Source organism: Ictalurus punctatus, chromosome 25 (assembly GCF_001660625.3).
Source record: "Ictalurus punctatus breed USDA103 chromosome 25, Coco_2.0, whole genome shotgun sequence".
Classification (NCBI taxonomy): Eukaryota; Metazoa; Chordata; class Actinopteri; order Siluriformes; family Ictaluridae; genus Ictalurus; species Ictalurus punctatus.
The window spans coordinates 17,490,789-17,507,125 of record NC_030440.2 but is presented as its reverse complement, the minus strand read 5'-3'; the positions used below and the strand labels follow the sequence as shown (position 1 = coordinate 17,507,125).

General features: G+C 44.5%; 1 protein-coding gene across 1 annotated transcript in view; it reads right to left on the bottom strand.

Annotated features, from left to right (window-relative positions):
* The window catches only part of rgs6 (regulator of G protein signaling 6), a 123,715-nt gene that overhangs the window by 6,552 nt on the left and 100,826 nt on the right, over positions 1 to 16,337 (bottom strand). The window contains exons 7-14 of the mRNA XM_053675659.1: positions 13,229 to 13,293; positions 12,077 to 12,153; positions 7,823 to 7,904; positions 5,398 to 5,472; positions 5,117 to 5,215; positions 4,928 to 4,989; positions 3,321 to 3,431; positions 2,838 to 2,963 (exon numbers count right to left, since the gene is read on the bottom strand). Coding sequence (XP_053531634.1) covers positions 2,838 to 2,963; positions 3,321 to 3,431; positions 4,928 to 4,989; positions 5,117 to 5,215; positions 5,398 to 5,472; positions 7,823 to 7,904; positions 12,077 to 12,153; positions 13,229 to 13,293 — 697 coding nt within the window. The remainder of the gene's footprint in view (positions 1 to 2,837; positions 2,964 to 3,320; positions 3,432 to 4,927; positions 4,990 to 5,116; positions 5,216 to 5,397; positions 5,473 to 7,822; positions 7,905 to 12,076; positions 12,154 to 13,228; positions 13,294 to 16,337) is intronic.

Sequence of the window (16,337 nt, the reverse complement as noted above, 5' to 3'; positions counted from 1 at the left end):
CTGTGTGATGAAACAGAGGGCTGGAACATTATGTGACACTGCCTGAGTGGTACTTTTTTCCATTAGAGCACTCATAAACCACAAGTTGCAGGGAGAACATTCGGTACTCAGGACTAACAGAGGAAGACAGAGAGGTGTGTGTGTGTGTGTGTGTGTGGGGGGGGATATGGGAGAGGCAAAATGTTCGCTTTCCTCCCTCTGTCCCCACATAACACTCGGCCGTATCTCTATCGATCTCACCCAGCTTGCAATATCGAAGCATTTTAGGCTATTAAGGAGCCCCAGGTAGAGCCAGAGAGTCGAGAGTCCATATCACATCCACTCCGCTCACGGTTTCATAAGTGGCCGAGGCCTGTGTGAGACAGCGCCCCCCGGAGCGATTCGATTCAGACGAGGAGATAGCGCCAGATAGGAGGGAAGCGTGAATAGACCCAGGAACACTTTTATCTCTTTCGCAGTCGCCTCGAGGTTCCGCTGACCTCCACGTTATCTGGAGAGCGCACTTCAGGGGCTTCCTGTCCCAGACTGACCTCACACAGAGACACCCACTGGTCCTCTCTGACTCATTAACGATCCTCCATCACCGGCGGCTTGAATTTTGGACATGGATATTTGAAATGCACATTTCCGCCCATGTTTTGAACTCGCTAAGGGAAAGATTTACCTTTAAACAAAAAAACATTTCATCTAACAATTAGGGCTTGCCATTTTGAGAGTCTGAGAACTTCGATACTTTGGGATCCGTGCGGAAAAGCGGGCGCTTTCAGATAGGTCAGATAAATAAGGTTTTTACGTTCTACTCCAGTAGCACGTTTTCTACAGCGATGTTACGCTCACTATTTAGGTAACATTCGAGCTAACGTTAGCTTGCTAGCAATCGTTAACAGCTAACAACCAAAGGAAGCTGCGTAATAGGAATGCAGCTATTTCAATAAAAGATGGGAAAAAAAACAACTTTCGATGCTCTTACCTCATTACAGTTACAACGTGAAGGGTACAGTATGTTACATGTCAGAGAAAAGTGGAGTGAAAATGGTAGACATGAACCGTAACGACTCTTCACTTCACTCTGACTGCTCTGGAGGCGACTACAGTGGTGCTGGAAAGTTTGTGAACCCTTTCGAATATTCTGTGTATCTGCAGAAATATGATCGAAAACATCGAGAGGTTTTCATACAAGTCCTAAAAGCAGATGAAGACGACCAAATTAAACAAACGAGACAAAAATGTTATACCTGGTCATTTATTGATTAAGGAAAATGATCCAGTGTTACATAGCTGTGAGCGGCAAAAAGTATGTGAACCTCTAGGATTAGCAGTTCATTTGAAGGTTAAATTAGAGTCTGGTGTTTTCGATCAGTGGGATGAGGATGATCAGGTGTGAGTGAGCGCCATGTTTTATTTAAAGAACAGGGATCTGCTGAAGTCTGATCTTCACAAGTGGAAGATACACAAATGGGGGAAATTCGAGACCAAGAGACTCAAGAAATTCAAGACCCTCCCCAGGAGCGGAGACCAACAAGGATCACTCCAAGAGCGAGACGTGTAATAGTCCACGAGGTCACAGAGGAGCCCAGGGGAACTCTCTCACATTGGCTGATGTTAATGTTCATGAGTCCACCATCAGGAGAACACTGAACAACGATGGTGTGCATGGCAGGGCTGCAAGGAGAAAGTCACTGCTCTCCAAAAAGAACACTGCTGCGCGTCTGCAGTTTGTTAAAGATCACGTGGACGAGTCAGAAGTCTAATGGAAAAATGTTTTGTAGATAGAGGAGACCAAAATAGAACTTTGGGTTTAAATGAGAAGCGTGATGTTTGGAGAAAGGAAAACACTGCATTCCAGCAGAAGACCCTTCTCCCATCTGTGAAACATGGTGGTGGTAGTGTCAGGGTTGTGGACTGTTTTGCTGCATCTGTTCCAGGACGACTCGCCGTCGCTGCTGGAACGATGAGTTCTGAATTATTCCAGCGAACTCTGAAGGAAAACGTCAGGACATCTGTTCATGATCTGAATCTGAAGAGAAAGTGGGTCATGCAGCAAGACAACGACCCTAAACACACACGAGTCGTTCTACTAAAGAACGCTTAAAGAAGAATAAAGTGAATGTTTTGGAACGGCCGAGTCAAAGTCCCGACCTCAATCCAGTAGAGATGTTGTGGAAGAACCTGAAGCGGGCAGTTCATGTGAGGAAACACACCAACATCCCAGAGCCGAAGCTGTTCTGTACTGAGGAACGGGATAAAACTCCTCCGAGCCGACGTGCAGATGATCGACACTTACCCCGAACGCTTATCTGCAGTGATTACTGCACAAGGAGCTCACACCAGAGACCGACAGCAAAGGTGCACATACTTTTACCCCTCACAGATATGTAATACTGGATCATGTCCCTCAATAAATAAACGACCGAGTATAATATTTTTGTCTCATTTGTTTAATTGGTTTCTCTTTATCTACTTTTAGGACTCGTGTGAAAATCTGGACATTTTAGGTCACATTTATGCAGAAATGTGCTTTGTACCTGCACTGTACTTTCCCCCGTGGGAATATTTGAGATGCTCGATGCGTATGTGGCCTAATTGACATACATTTACCAAAATTTACAATCCATCGATTTTTAAAAAAAATTTATTTATGTATTTATTTATTTATTTTTTAGGGTTCTGATTTTTCTCAGAACTGGAACCCATCGTTTTTGAACGGTACGCTTTTAAAGCCGAACGATATTCAAACACGCCACGGCGGGAAAAATCCTTTCATTTAATGTACGGTTCAGTTCATCGGTGGGACGGAAGGAGGAAAGAAAGAAGAAACGATAAAAAGGTAATCTCACCTCAGGTTCTCTGAACTGAACTCGGACTCCAGGAACTTGAGGAACTGGTCACGGCCGACCGGATCCTTCAGAGCCTCATCCAAAGAAAAGCCCCATTTCCGAACCCGCTGCTGGCCTGGTTCTTTGCTGAGAGACGGATGAACAGAATAAAAAGTAAGAGAGAGGAAGAACGTATCTCTACTTCTCATAAACGCCCGTCACCGAGCCTAATTTTAACCTGTAATTAATCGCTCTGAATAAATCATCGCAGCAGCGATTATACGCTTCGGGGGGAAAATGAATTTCTACATAATTTACCAGGAGCGTGTCACAGATGACCAATCGGAGCAATATTTAAAGGATATTAGGATTAACACCCAGACTATCTGTGGAGACATGCTATTCATTTCAACTCCAACTCTCCCATCATCTCGTAGTCTACCTTATCGAAACTGACCCGATCCTGAAGCCTTATAAAGTGTTGTGGGGGTGAAAGAATCAAACCTGGCCTCCATGTCCCAGAAAGTGGTGTCATCGCCGATCCAGGGGTTGGAGGGCTCCAGGGGAGACACGAACGGGTCGTACTCCAGGTACTGCTCGGTGTAGCTCATCAGCCTGCCGGAGGAAAGCTTCATATCAGAACGACGTGCTCAGGATCTAACGCCGGATTCACTCTGCGTGCTGAGAATTCCTCTTTGATAGGATAGAAAAGATGTCAACGCGCGGGGCAATTAAAAGTTCGAGCGTGTGCAGGCGCAGTAATAATACCGGCGTATTGGTCACGTGGTTCTCTTCCCTCTCGCACCGGCTTTCACATGACAGCACCGGCACTGGAACCGACGCCGATACGGACATCGACCAGGCCGAAGCGTCCCATTTCTTATGGATTAGAACCATCTACAGCTGACTTCACGCAAATATCGAGCGAATACTACCTGCTGTGAAAAAGTATTCGCCCCCGCCCTGATTTCTTCTGTTTTTGGGTAGACCTCACGCTAAATTGTTTCAGAAATTAAAACGAGCTCTAAAGATAAAACTAAGGCGGCCCGAGTAAACACGGAATGCGGTTTTTAAACGATAACGTTATTGATCGAAGCGGAAAGAAGTTCTCCAATACCGACCGGGCCTGTGTGAAAATGTATTTGCTCCCCGTAGTTGCAAATTCGCCAAATCTACGAAACTGCTTTGATAACGGGGTTCCGCCGGACTAGACGCACCCAGGTCCGATTACCGCGAACCCTGTTCAATCGCATCAGCACTTAAGGAGAACTTTTCCAGCAGCGTGAAGTCGGTTAAAGGGTCTTACGGAGTAACACACTACGCCAAAGTTGAAAGAAATTCCAGAAATGATGAGGAAGAAGGTGATTGAAGTACGTCAGTCTGGGAAGGGTTACGAAGATATTTCAGAGGCTCTCGGACTCCAAAGAACCACAGCGAGAGCCATCATCTCCAAATGGAGAAACTCGGCACAGTGGCGAACCTTCCCAGAAGTGACCGACCTCCCACAATTCCTCCGAATCATCCAGGACGTCACAAAGGAGCCAACGACAACATCTGAAGAACTACAGGACTCTCTCGCATCAATAAAGGTCACTGTTCATGACTCCATTAGATGAATCTGTCTGTCTGTCTGTCTGTCTGTCTGTCTGTCTGTCTGTCTGTCTGGCCAGTGAGTGTACAGTTTACAGCGTCAGTGTCTAAATCTTACATGAAAATGACGAGGATATCGCAGAACAAATATTAAAAACGGATCGATATTAATCGGGGAAAAAAGACAGAAATGATGGAAAGACAATACAGAAGGAGGAGGAATGAAAACGAAGCGAGGAGTGCGTGTGACCGTGTGACATCACTGAGGGATAAGTGAGCCTGATTTCTGAAGGACAGACGGACGTGGTGGAGGGATGGAGAACGGGGAGGTACAGAAGACGAGCGCTGTGGGAAATGCGGATCATGAAAAAGCGCGGCAGACTTTAACGAGGAAATGTACTGATTAACGGACAGAAGCACGACGGGCTCTGACGTGTCTCCCCGGCGCGTGTGAGGGCCGTGACGTAGCGACGGTTCGCTCCTTAGAAAGAAAGACGTGTTTTGATATGTTTTTCACTCACGTTTCTGCCACTTTGGACATTTTCATACAGTGTCTGTCCAGCTGAGTGTTCAGGAATAAAATCTGCAGGAAGTGGGAAGATGTTACACTTTCATCATTACTGTGTTTTCATTTTAATACATGAAGTATCTCTCTCTCTCGCGCACACACACACACACACGCACACACACACACACTCGCACACACACACCTCCTTCTCGACGTCCTCCTTAGTGTCCTTCCTGCTTTGCTGCAAATGTGTGTGTACAGGACTCTGTGTCTGTGTGTCTTCTGCCACACCATACACTGACTACACACACACACACACACACACACACACACACACAGATATGACGGCAGTTTCACTCCACTGCAACTCAATTAAAGCAGATTTATTAATGAGAATTTTTTGTTATTTTTATGCACCAAGCACTCTCTCACAAAAGCTCTCTCACACACACACACACACACACACACACACACACACTTTACCTTCTTGACTCGTTGTGGGTTTTTCATGCGGCGACACTTCCTGATGTCCATTTCCGTGGTATTGACACAGCCTGGCTGAGGGTCACATGATCAATATTTCATTTCTCACTTTTTTCAGACTCGAACTCCCCATGTTCCCCATGTTCCCCATGTTCTCAGTGTTCCCCATGTTCTCAGTGTTCCCCATGTTCTCAGTGTTCCCCGTGTTCCCCATGTTCCCCATGTTCTCAGTGTTCCCCATGTTCTCAGTGTTCCCGTGTTCTCAGTGTTCCCGTGTTCTACTTATTCTCTGTGTTCCCCGTGTTCCCTGTGTTCTCTATGTTCCCCATACTCTCAGTGTTCCCCATGCTCTCCATGTTCTCTATGTTCCCTGTGTTCTCTGTGTTCCCCATGTTCTCAGTGTTCCCCATGTTCTCAGTGTTCCCGTGTTCTACTTGTTCCCTGTGTTCTCCGTGTTCCCTGTGTTCTCTGTGTTCCCCATACTCTCAGTGTTCTCTGTGTTCCCCATACTCTCAGTGTTCCCCATGTTCTTCATGTTCCCCATGCTCTCAGTGTTCCCCATGCTCTCCATGTTCTCTATGTTCCCTGTGTTCTCTGTGTTCCCCATGTTCTCAGTGTTCCCCATGTTCTCAGTGTTCCCGTGTTCTACTTGTTCCCTGTGTTCTCCGTGTTCCCTGTGTTCTCTGTGTTCCCCATACTCTCAGTGTTCTCTGTGTTCCCCATACTCTCAGTGTTCCCCATGTTCTTCATGTTCCCCATGCTCTCCATGTTCTCTATGTTCCCTGTGTTCTCTGTGTTCCCCATAATCTGCTCGTTCCCCATTTTCTCTATGCTGCCTGTGTTCCCCATGTTCTCTGTGTTCTATGTGTTCCCCATGTTCTCTGTGTTCTATGTGTTCCCCATGTTCTCTGTGTTCTATGTGTTCCCCATGTTCTCTGTGTTCCCCATGTTCCCCGTATTCTCTGTGATCCCCATACTCTCCTTGTTCCCCATGTTCTCTGTGTTCCCCATGTTCTCTGTGTTCCCCATGTTCTCTGTGTTCTCTGTGTTCCCCATGTTCTCTATGTTCCCTATGTTCTCTGTGTTCCCCATGTTCCCCGTATTCTCTGTGATCCCCATACTCTCCTTGTTCCCCATGTTCTCTGTGTTCCCCATGTTCTCTGTGTTCCCCATGTTCTCTGTGTTCTCTGTGTTCCCCATGTTCTCTATGTTCCCTATGTTCTCTGTGTTCCCCATGTTCCCCGTATTCTCTGTGATCCCCATACTCTCCTTGTTCCCCATACTCTCCTTGTTCCCCATACTCTCCTTGTTCCCCATGTTCTCTATGTTCCCTATGTTCTCTATGTTCCCCATGTTCTCTGTGTTCCCCATGTTCTCTGTGTTCCCCATACTCTCCTTGTTCCCCATGTTCTCTATGTTCCCTATGTTCTCTATGTTCCCCATGTTCTCTGTGTTCCCCATACTCTCCTTGTTCCCCATGTTCTCTGTGTTCCCCATGTTCTCTGTGTTCCCCATGTTCTCTGTGTTCCCCATGATCTCTGTGTTCCCCATGTTCTCTGTGTTCCCCATGTTCTCTGTGTTCCCCATGATCTCTGTGTTCCCCATACTCTCCTTGTTCCCCATGTTCTCTGTGTTCCCCATGTTCTCTATGTTCCCCATGTTCTCTGTGTTCCCCATGTTCTCTGTGTTCCCCATGTTCTCTGTGTTCCCCATGTTCTCTATGTTCCCCATGTTCTCTATGTTCCCTATGTTCTCTGTGTTCCCCATGATCTCTGTGTTCCCTATGTTCTCTATGTTCCCCATGTTCTCTATGTTCCCCATGTTCTCTATGTTCCCTATGTTCTCTGTGTTCCCCATGTTCTCTGTGTTCCCCATGATCTCTGTGTTCCCCATACTCTCCTTGTTCCCCATGTTCTCTATGTTCCCCATGTTCTCTGTGTTCCCCATGATCTCTGTGTTCCCTATGTTCTCTATGTTCCCCATGTTCTCTATGTTCCCCATGTTCTCTGTGTTCCCCATGATCTCTGTGTTCCCCATGTTCTCTGTGTTCCCCATGTTCTCTATGTTCCCCATGTTCTCTATGTTCCCCATGTTCTCTGTGTTCCCCATACTCTCCTTGTTCCCCATGTTCTCTATGTTCCCCATGTTCTCTGTGTTCCCCGTCTTCCCCAAGTTTTGTGTTCCCAGTGTTCTGTAGTCCCCATACTTTCCTTGTTGCCCTTGTTCTCTATGTTCCCCATGTTCTTCACGTTCCCTGTGTTCCCAGCGTTCTCTGTGTTCCCCGTACTCTCTGTGTTCTTTGTGTTCCCCTTGTTCCCACATGACAATAACACATGTACCAGGATCTGTGTGAGCTGAACTGAAGGACTTGTGTTAATCACTCCTACTGTCGCTATCGATCGGGAAATCCATAATCTACACACACCACTGGCCTGTGTACGTCCCAGAACGCTCGCTCCTGACTGTCCAGGATCTTCCTCTCCGTCTTATCCTTCTTCCGGTCAATCCTAAAACACCAGAGAGGAAGACATGTGAAAACGCCACACACTCACAGTTACAGTGAGGAGGCGTGTAGAGAAACGCGTCTACCAAGAGCACCACCTGAGCAGGACAGTGCGAGTGGGTGATCTGAGAGAAACAGCAGAGTGAGGATGATCAATCATGTAAATATGTTGTCATGTGAGCTCATGTCATTGACCTAGACACTGCTGTTTACAGAAGGTTGTCATCTACTCGTACTTGTTTTCCCAGAACAAAACAGACAGGTGTAGACCTCAAATTCAGTCCGTCAGCCAATATTCTAAAACAGCATACTCAGAGTGTAGAGATGCTCCACTAAAATAGAAAGAAATGCCATGGAGGGAAAAGTCGGATACGGACTGAACAGATGATACACGGCTTAAACACGGGATCTCACGCCTGCTAACAGTGACGTGGTTAATCATTAACACTTCACCTCCTCCCCATGGTAACACCGCATGGTGCTTAAACCCCTCAGCCGCAACGTTTATTCATTTATTTTTTCAGTTTGAGCACGGGGAAGAGGAGCACAGCTGGAACAATAAGCTGGGAATGAAGCGCTGAGGAAAATCCCTGCATGAGAAAGCCTGTCAATGCACGACTTCATCATCATCATCATCATCCTCATCGACCTCATCATTATTATCATCATCCTCATCCACCTCACCATCATCATCATCATCATCATCATCCTCATCATCCTCATTATTATTATCATCATCCTCATCCACCTCACCATCATCATCATCCTCCTCCTCCTCCTCCTCATCCTCCTCATCATTATTATCATCATCCTCATCCACCTCACCATCATCATCATCATCATCATCCTCCTCCTCATCATCCTCCTCATTATTATTATCATCATCCTCATCCACCTCACCATCATCATCATCATCATCATCATCCTCCTCATCATCCTCATTATTATTATCATCATCCTCATCCACCTCACCATCATCATCATCATCATCATCATCATCATCCTCATCCACCTCACCATCATCATCATCATCCTCCTCCTCATCCTCCTCATCATTATTATCATCATCCTCATCCACCTCACCATCATCATCATCATCATCATCCTCCTCCTCATCATCCTCCTCATTATTATTATCATCATCCTCATCCACCTCACCATCATCATCATCATCATCATCATCCTCCTCATCATCCTCATTATTATTATCATCATCCTCATCCACCTCACCATCATCATCATCATCATCCTCCTCCTCATCATCCTCATTATTATCATCATCATCCTCATCCACCTCACCATCATCATCATGATCATCATCATCCTCATTATTATTATCATCATCCTCATCCACCTCACCATCATCATCATCATCATCATCCTCCTCCTCATCATCCTCATTATTATTATCATCATCCTCATCCACCTCACCATCATCATCATCATCATCATCCTCCTCCTCATCATCCTCATTATTATTATCATCATCCTCATCCACCTCACCATCATCATCATCATCATCCTCCTCCTCATCAACCTCATCATTATTATCATCATCCTCATCCACCTCACCATCATCATCATCATCATCATCATCATCCTCATCCACCTCACCATCATCATCATCATCATCATCATCCTCATTATTATTATCATCATCCTCATCCACCTCATCATCATCATCATCCTCCTCCTCCTCCTCATCATCCTCATCATTATTATCATCATCCTCATCCACCTCACCATCATCATCATCATCATCATCCTCATCCACCTCACCATCATCATCATCATCCTCCTCCTCATCATCCTCATTATTATTATCATCATCCTCATCATTATTATCATCATCATCCTCATCCACCTCACCATCATCATCATCATCCTCCTCCTCATCATCCTCATTATTATTATCATCATCCTCATCCACCTCATCATCATCATCATCCTCCTCCTCCTCCTCATCATCCTCATTATTATTATCATCATCCTCATCCACCTCACCATCATCATCATCATCATCATCCTCATCCACCTCACCATCATCATCATCATCCTCCTCCTCATCATCCTCATTATTATTATCATCATCCTCATCATTATTATCATCATCATCCTCATCCACCTCACCATCATCATCATCATCCTCCTCCTCATCATCCTCATTATTATTATCATCATCCTCATCCACCTCACCATCATCATCATCATCATCATCATCCTCCTCCTCATCATCCTCATCATTATTATCATCATCCTCATCCACCTCACCATCATCATCATCATCATCATCATCATCATCCTCATCCACCTCACCATCATCATCATCATCATCATCATCCTCATTATTATTATCATCATCCTCATCCACCTCATCATCATCATCATCCTCCTCCTCCTCCTCATCATCCTCATTATTATTATCATCATCCTCATCCACCTCACCATCATCATCATCATCATCATCATCCTCCTCCTCATCATCCTCCTCATTATTATTATCATCATCCTCATCCACCTCACCATCATCATCATCATCATCATCATCCTCCTCATCATCCTCATTATTATTATCATCATCCTCGCATTAACATCCTCCTCCTCATCATCATCATCCTCATCATCATAATCATCCTCTTCCTCCTCATCATCTTCATCATTATCATTATCCTCACATTAACATCCTCCTCCTCATCATCATTATTATCATCATCCTCACATTAACATCCTCCTCCTCCTCGTCATCATCATCCTCCTCCTCATCATCATCATCCTCATCATTATTATCATCATCATCCTCACCACTAACATCATCATAATCATCTTTCTCCTCCTCCTCCTCATCAACCTCATCATCATCATAATCCTCATCATCCTCACCATTATCATCATCCTCCTCATCATAATCATCCTCCTCATCATCATCCTCATTATCATCATCATCCTCACCATTAACATCATCCTCCTCATCCTCATCATTATTATCATCATCCTCACCATTAACATCCTCCTCCTCCTCCTCCTCCTCATCATCATCATCCTCATCCTCCTCCTCATCATCATCCTCACCATTAACATCCTCCTCCTCCTCATCATCATCATCATCGTCCTCCTCATCATCATCATCCTCACCATTATCATCATCCTCATCATCATAATCATCCTCCTCCTCCTCCTCCTCATCAACCTCATTATCATCATCCTCATCATCATAATCATCCTCCTCCTCATCATCATCATCATAACCATCCTCCTCCTTATAATCATCCTCCTCCTCATTATCATCATAATCACCCTCCTCCTCCTCCTCATCCTCATAATCTTCACCATCATCCCCTTCTTCAGCAATCTCATCATCCTCAGCATCATCCCCCTCTTCATCAATCTCATCATCATAATCATCCTCACCATTATCATCATCCTCACCATTATCCTCATCCTCATCATAATCCTCCTCCTCCTCATCATCAACCTCATCATTATCATCACCCACACCATTATCGTCATCACCATCATCCTCCTCTACCTCATCGTAATCATCCTCATATTCATCCTCCACCTCCTCATCCTGCCCATCACATTCATCATCCTCCCCTTCATCCTCATCATAATCATCATCCTCATCCATCATCACCACCTTCATGCTCACATTCATCCTCATCCTCATCATCACCTTCATCCTCATATTCTTCACCATCATCATCGTACTCATCTTCATCCTCTTCTTCGTCATCATCCTCCTCATCCACTCGTCTGAGAGTGGAGTGAATTCATTTCCATTCCTAACACTTCACTCTTACGTAACTGACATTTCAGACACAATCACACCGTGTCCTGCGCTGCGGGCGTTTCACTGTCCTGACTCGGCTCTGCGCTGTACAGGAGGCGTGTTTTTATTTTCTGAAGAAACGATGCTGTGTATTAAATGAAAGAGGAACTGAAACTGTTGATCAGATGTTCTACACTCGCACGATCACCTCTCTCTGAATTCCACAAACTACAATAACACTCATACACACACTGCACACAACAGGCCTGCATGTTTACTCACTACATATGTGTGTGTGTGTGCGTGTGCGTGTGTGTGTGTACGGAGAGACAGCTCAGGTTTGAAAGGGAAAGTCAACACCTATGAGTTAATAAGGTTCACACCGTTGCCCTGACGACTGCACTTACTTAACCTGAGCCTCAGCCTGCATGAAGATGAACTCCCACTTCCTGGAGAACGCTCGCTGCAACCTCGCCAGGTTCTCCTGAGGAACAGGGAACGAAAAGGACAGGAAAGAAAAAAAAGGACATTAGGAAATACCAACAGGAAGTAAAGAAATAGAGGGGAAAACAACAAAAAGTAAGAAAGTGGGAAATAAAAAGAAGAAAAGAGAAAGAAATCAATGAAGAAAGGAAGGAAGGAGGATGAACAAATAAACCAACAGAGTAAGACAGACAGGAAGAAAAGAAAAACAAATAAAGGGAAAAGGAAGGAAGACAAAAATTTGTTTTTTTTAATTTAAAAAAAGAAGTAAAGAAACACAAGGGAAGGAATAAAGAAAGAAAGTAAGAAAGGAAACAGGGAAAAAAGAAGAGAAGGGAAAGAAAGGAAGAACAAACAAATAAGGATAAATAAGGAACAAAAGCAAGCAAACAAACAAACAAACAAAGAGGAAGGAAAACAAAAAGTAAAGAAGAGAGAAGCAAAGAAAAAAAAAATAAGTAAAGAATGGGGAAAGAAAATGAAGAAAGAGAAAGAAATGAAGGAACAAAGTAAGGAAGGAAGGGAAAATAAATAAATAAAGAATAAAGAAAGAAAGGAGCAACAAAGAATACAGAAATTCAATTTAATTAAGGATAGAAGCAAGGAAGGAAGACATCATGGAAGAAAAGAAAGAGAAAAGAAGAAAACAAGGAGAGAAAATAGAAAGAAAGAAATCAAGAAAAGGAAGAAAAAGTATGTGATATAGAAGATATAGTGATGATGTTACATCTATAGGGCGATATGATTGGTCGAGCTGGACGGAAGTGATGTGATTGGTCGAGCTGGATGTGTTTGTGCTGTATTCAGTGGGATTAGTGTTTAGGTTGTTAGTGCAGTTCCGTGAGTTGCGAGTCTCGCGGTGATGAGCTGTGCTGTCGTGAGGCCTCATCACTCTATCGATCACTCAGTCCTGTCTCTGCTGCAGTAACGCCTCTCTGTGTTTCCTCTCTGGAGAGAGTGAGCGACAGAGACAGACAAACAGGCAGACAGAGAGAGAGAGAGAGAGAGAGAGAGAGAGAGAGAGAGAGAGAGTGTGTGTGTGTGTGTGTGTGTGTGTGTGTGTGTGTGGCGCTCACAGCTTCATAGTCTGCTAGCTCCAGTCGAGTTTTGTTCTGCATCGTCCTCTTACACAGATAAATGGCTGCAGGAGAAGATAAAAGAGTAGAGAGAGAGAGAGAGAGAGAGAGAGAGAGAGAGAGAGAGAGAGAGAGAGAGAGAGCATGAATCTTACTTTCACCCCTGAGTAAATCCCACTTCACTATCCTTTTACACACGTAACTCACACACAGCTGCATGTACATGTGCCCACACACAGAAAAAGCTAGCCGCTAGCTGGATTTGTTATCTGATTGAAAAAAAGGGACGGGTGGGAGGAACATAAAAAAGAGGGGGAAAAAAGGGAAAGTAACAAAGGAAGGAAAGCAAGAAAACAGGAAGGAAGGAAAGAGAAGGAGAAAAAAACAAAAAAGAAAGGAAAAGAAAAAGGAAAGAGATAAAACAACTGAGAACGTAAACAAAGGAAGGAAGGATGGAAGGAAGGAAAATGTAGAAAGAAAGAAAGAAAAATATTGGTTATATCCCTAAGCCCTATGAACATTACTTAAGTAGTGTTATCAGATATTAAATAAAACTACATTAAAGGAATTATTTAAATGTTCTCCTTCTGAAGTGAGAGTGAGGAGAGTGATGAGTGAGTGATGAGAGTGATGAGAGTGATGAAAGTGCTGAGTGATGAGTGAGTGATGAGAGAGTGATGAGTGAGTGATGAGAGAGTGATGAGAGAGTGATGAGAGAGTGTTGAGAGTGATGAGTGAGTGATGAGAGAGAGATGAGTGAGTGATGAGTGAGTGATGAGTGAGTGATGAGAGAGTGATGAGAGAGTGATGAGTGAGTGACGAGTGAGTGATGGGAGTGATGAAAGTGCTGAGTGATGAGTGAGTGATGAGAGAGTGTTTAGAGTGATGAGTGAGTGATGTGAGTGATAGAGTGATGAGAGAGTGATGAGAGAGTGATGAGAGAGTGATGAGAGAGTGATGAGAGAGTGATGAGTGAGTGATGAGAGAGTGATGAGTGAGTGATGAGAGAGTGATGAGAGAGTGATGAGAGAGTGATGAGTGAGTGACGAGTGAGTGATGGGAGTGATGAAAGTGCTGAGTGATGAGTGAGTGATGAGAGAGTGTTTAGAGTGATGAGTGAGTGATGTGAGTGATAGAGTGATGAGAGAGTGATGAGAGAGTGATGAGTTAGTGATGAGTGAGTGATGAGAGAGTGATGAGTGAGTGATGAGTGAGTGATGAGTGAGTGATGAGTGAGTGATGGGAGTGATGAGTGAGTGATGAGTGAGTGATGAGTGAGTGATGAGTGAGTGATGAGAGTGATGAGTGAGTGATGAGTGAGTGATGAGTGAGTGATGAGAGAGTGATGAGTGAGTGATGAGAGAGTGATGAGTGAGTGATGAGTGAGTGATGAGTGAGTGATGAGTGAGTGATGGGAGTGATGAGAGAGTGATGAGTGAGTGATGAGTGAGTGATGAGTGAGTGATGAGTGAGTGATGAGTGAGTGATGAGAGAGTGATGAGAGAGTGATGAGAGAGTGATGAGTGAGTGATGAGAGAGTGATGAGTGAGTGATGAGTGATTGATGAGAGAGTGATGAGTGAGTGATGAGAGAGTGATGAGAGAGTGATGAGTGAGTGATGAGAGAGTGATGAGTGAGTGATGAGTGATTGATGAGAGAGTGATGAGTGAGTGATGAGTGAGTGATGAGTGATTGATGAGAGAGTGATGAGTGAGTGATGAGAGAGTGATGAGTGAGTGATGAGTGAGTGATGAGTGAGTGATGAGTGAGTGATGAGAGTGATGAGAGAGTGATGAGTGAGTGATGAGTGAGTGATGAGAGAGTGATGAGTGAGTGATGAGAGAGTGATGAGTGAGTGATGAGTGAGTGATGAGTGAGTGATGAGTGAGTGATGGGAGTGATGAGAGAGTGATGAGTGAGTGATGAGTGATTGATGAGAGAGTGATGAGTGAGTGATGAGTGAGTGATGAGTGAGTGATGAGAGAGTGATGAGTGAGTGATGAGTGAGTGATGAGTGAGTGATGAGTGAGTGATGAGAGTGATGAGTGAGTGATGAGTGAGTGATGAGTGAGTGATGAGAGAGTGATGAGTGAGTGATGAGAGAGTGATGAGTGAGTGATGAGTGAGTGATGAGTGAGTGATGAGTGATTGATGGGAGTGATGAGAGAGTGATGAGTGAGTGATGAGTGATTGATGAGAGAGTGATGAGTGAGTGATGAGTGAGTGATGAGTGAGTGATGAGAGAGTGATGAGAGAGTGATGAGAGAGTGATGAGTGAGTGATGAGAGAGTGATGAGAGAGTGATGAGTGAGTGATGAGAGAGTGATGAGTGAGTGATGAGAGAGTGATGAGTGAGTGATGAGAGTGATGAGTGAGTGATGAGAGAGTGATGAGTGAGTGATGAGAGAGTGATGAGTGAGTGATGAGAGAGTGATGAGTGAGTGATGAGAGAGTGATGAGTGAGTGATGAGTGAGTGATGAGAGAGTGATGAGTGAGTGATGAGTGAGTGATGAGTGATTGATGAGAGAGTGATGAGTGAGTGATGAGAGAGTGATGAGTGAGTGATGAGAGAGTGATGAGTGAGTGATGAGAGAGTGATGAGTGAGTGATGAGTGAGTGATGAGAGAGTGATGAGTGAGTGATGAGTGAGTGATGAGTGAGTGATGAGAGAGTGATGAGTGAGTGATGAGAGAGTGATGAGTGAGTGATGAGAGAGTGATGAGTGAGTGATGAGTGAGTGATGAGAGAGTGATGAGAGAGTGATGAGTGAGTGACGAGTGAGTGATGGGAGTGATGAAAGTGCTGAGTGATGAGTGAGTGATGAGAGAGTGTTTAGAGTGATGAGTGAGTGATGTGAGTGATAGAGTGATGAGAGAGTGATGAGAGAGTGATGAGTTAGTGATGAGTGAGTGATGAGAGAGTGATGAGTGAGTGATGAGTGAGTGATGAGTGAGTGATGAGTGAGTGATGGGAGTGATGAGTGAGTGATGAGTGAGTGATGAGTGAGTGATGAGAGAGTGATGAGTGAGTGATGAGAGAGTGATGAGTGAGTGATGAGAGAGTGATGAGTGAGTGATGAGTGATTGATGAGAGAGTGATGAGTGAGTG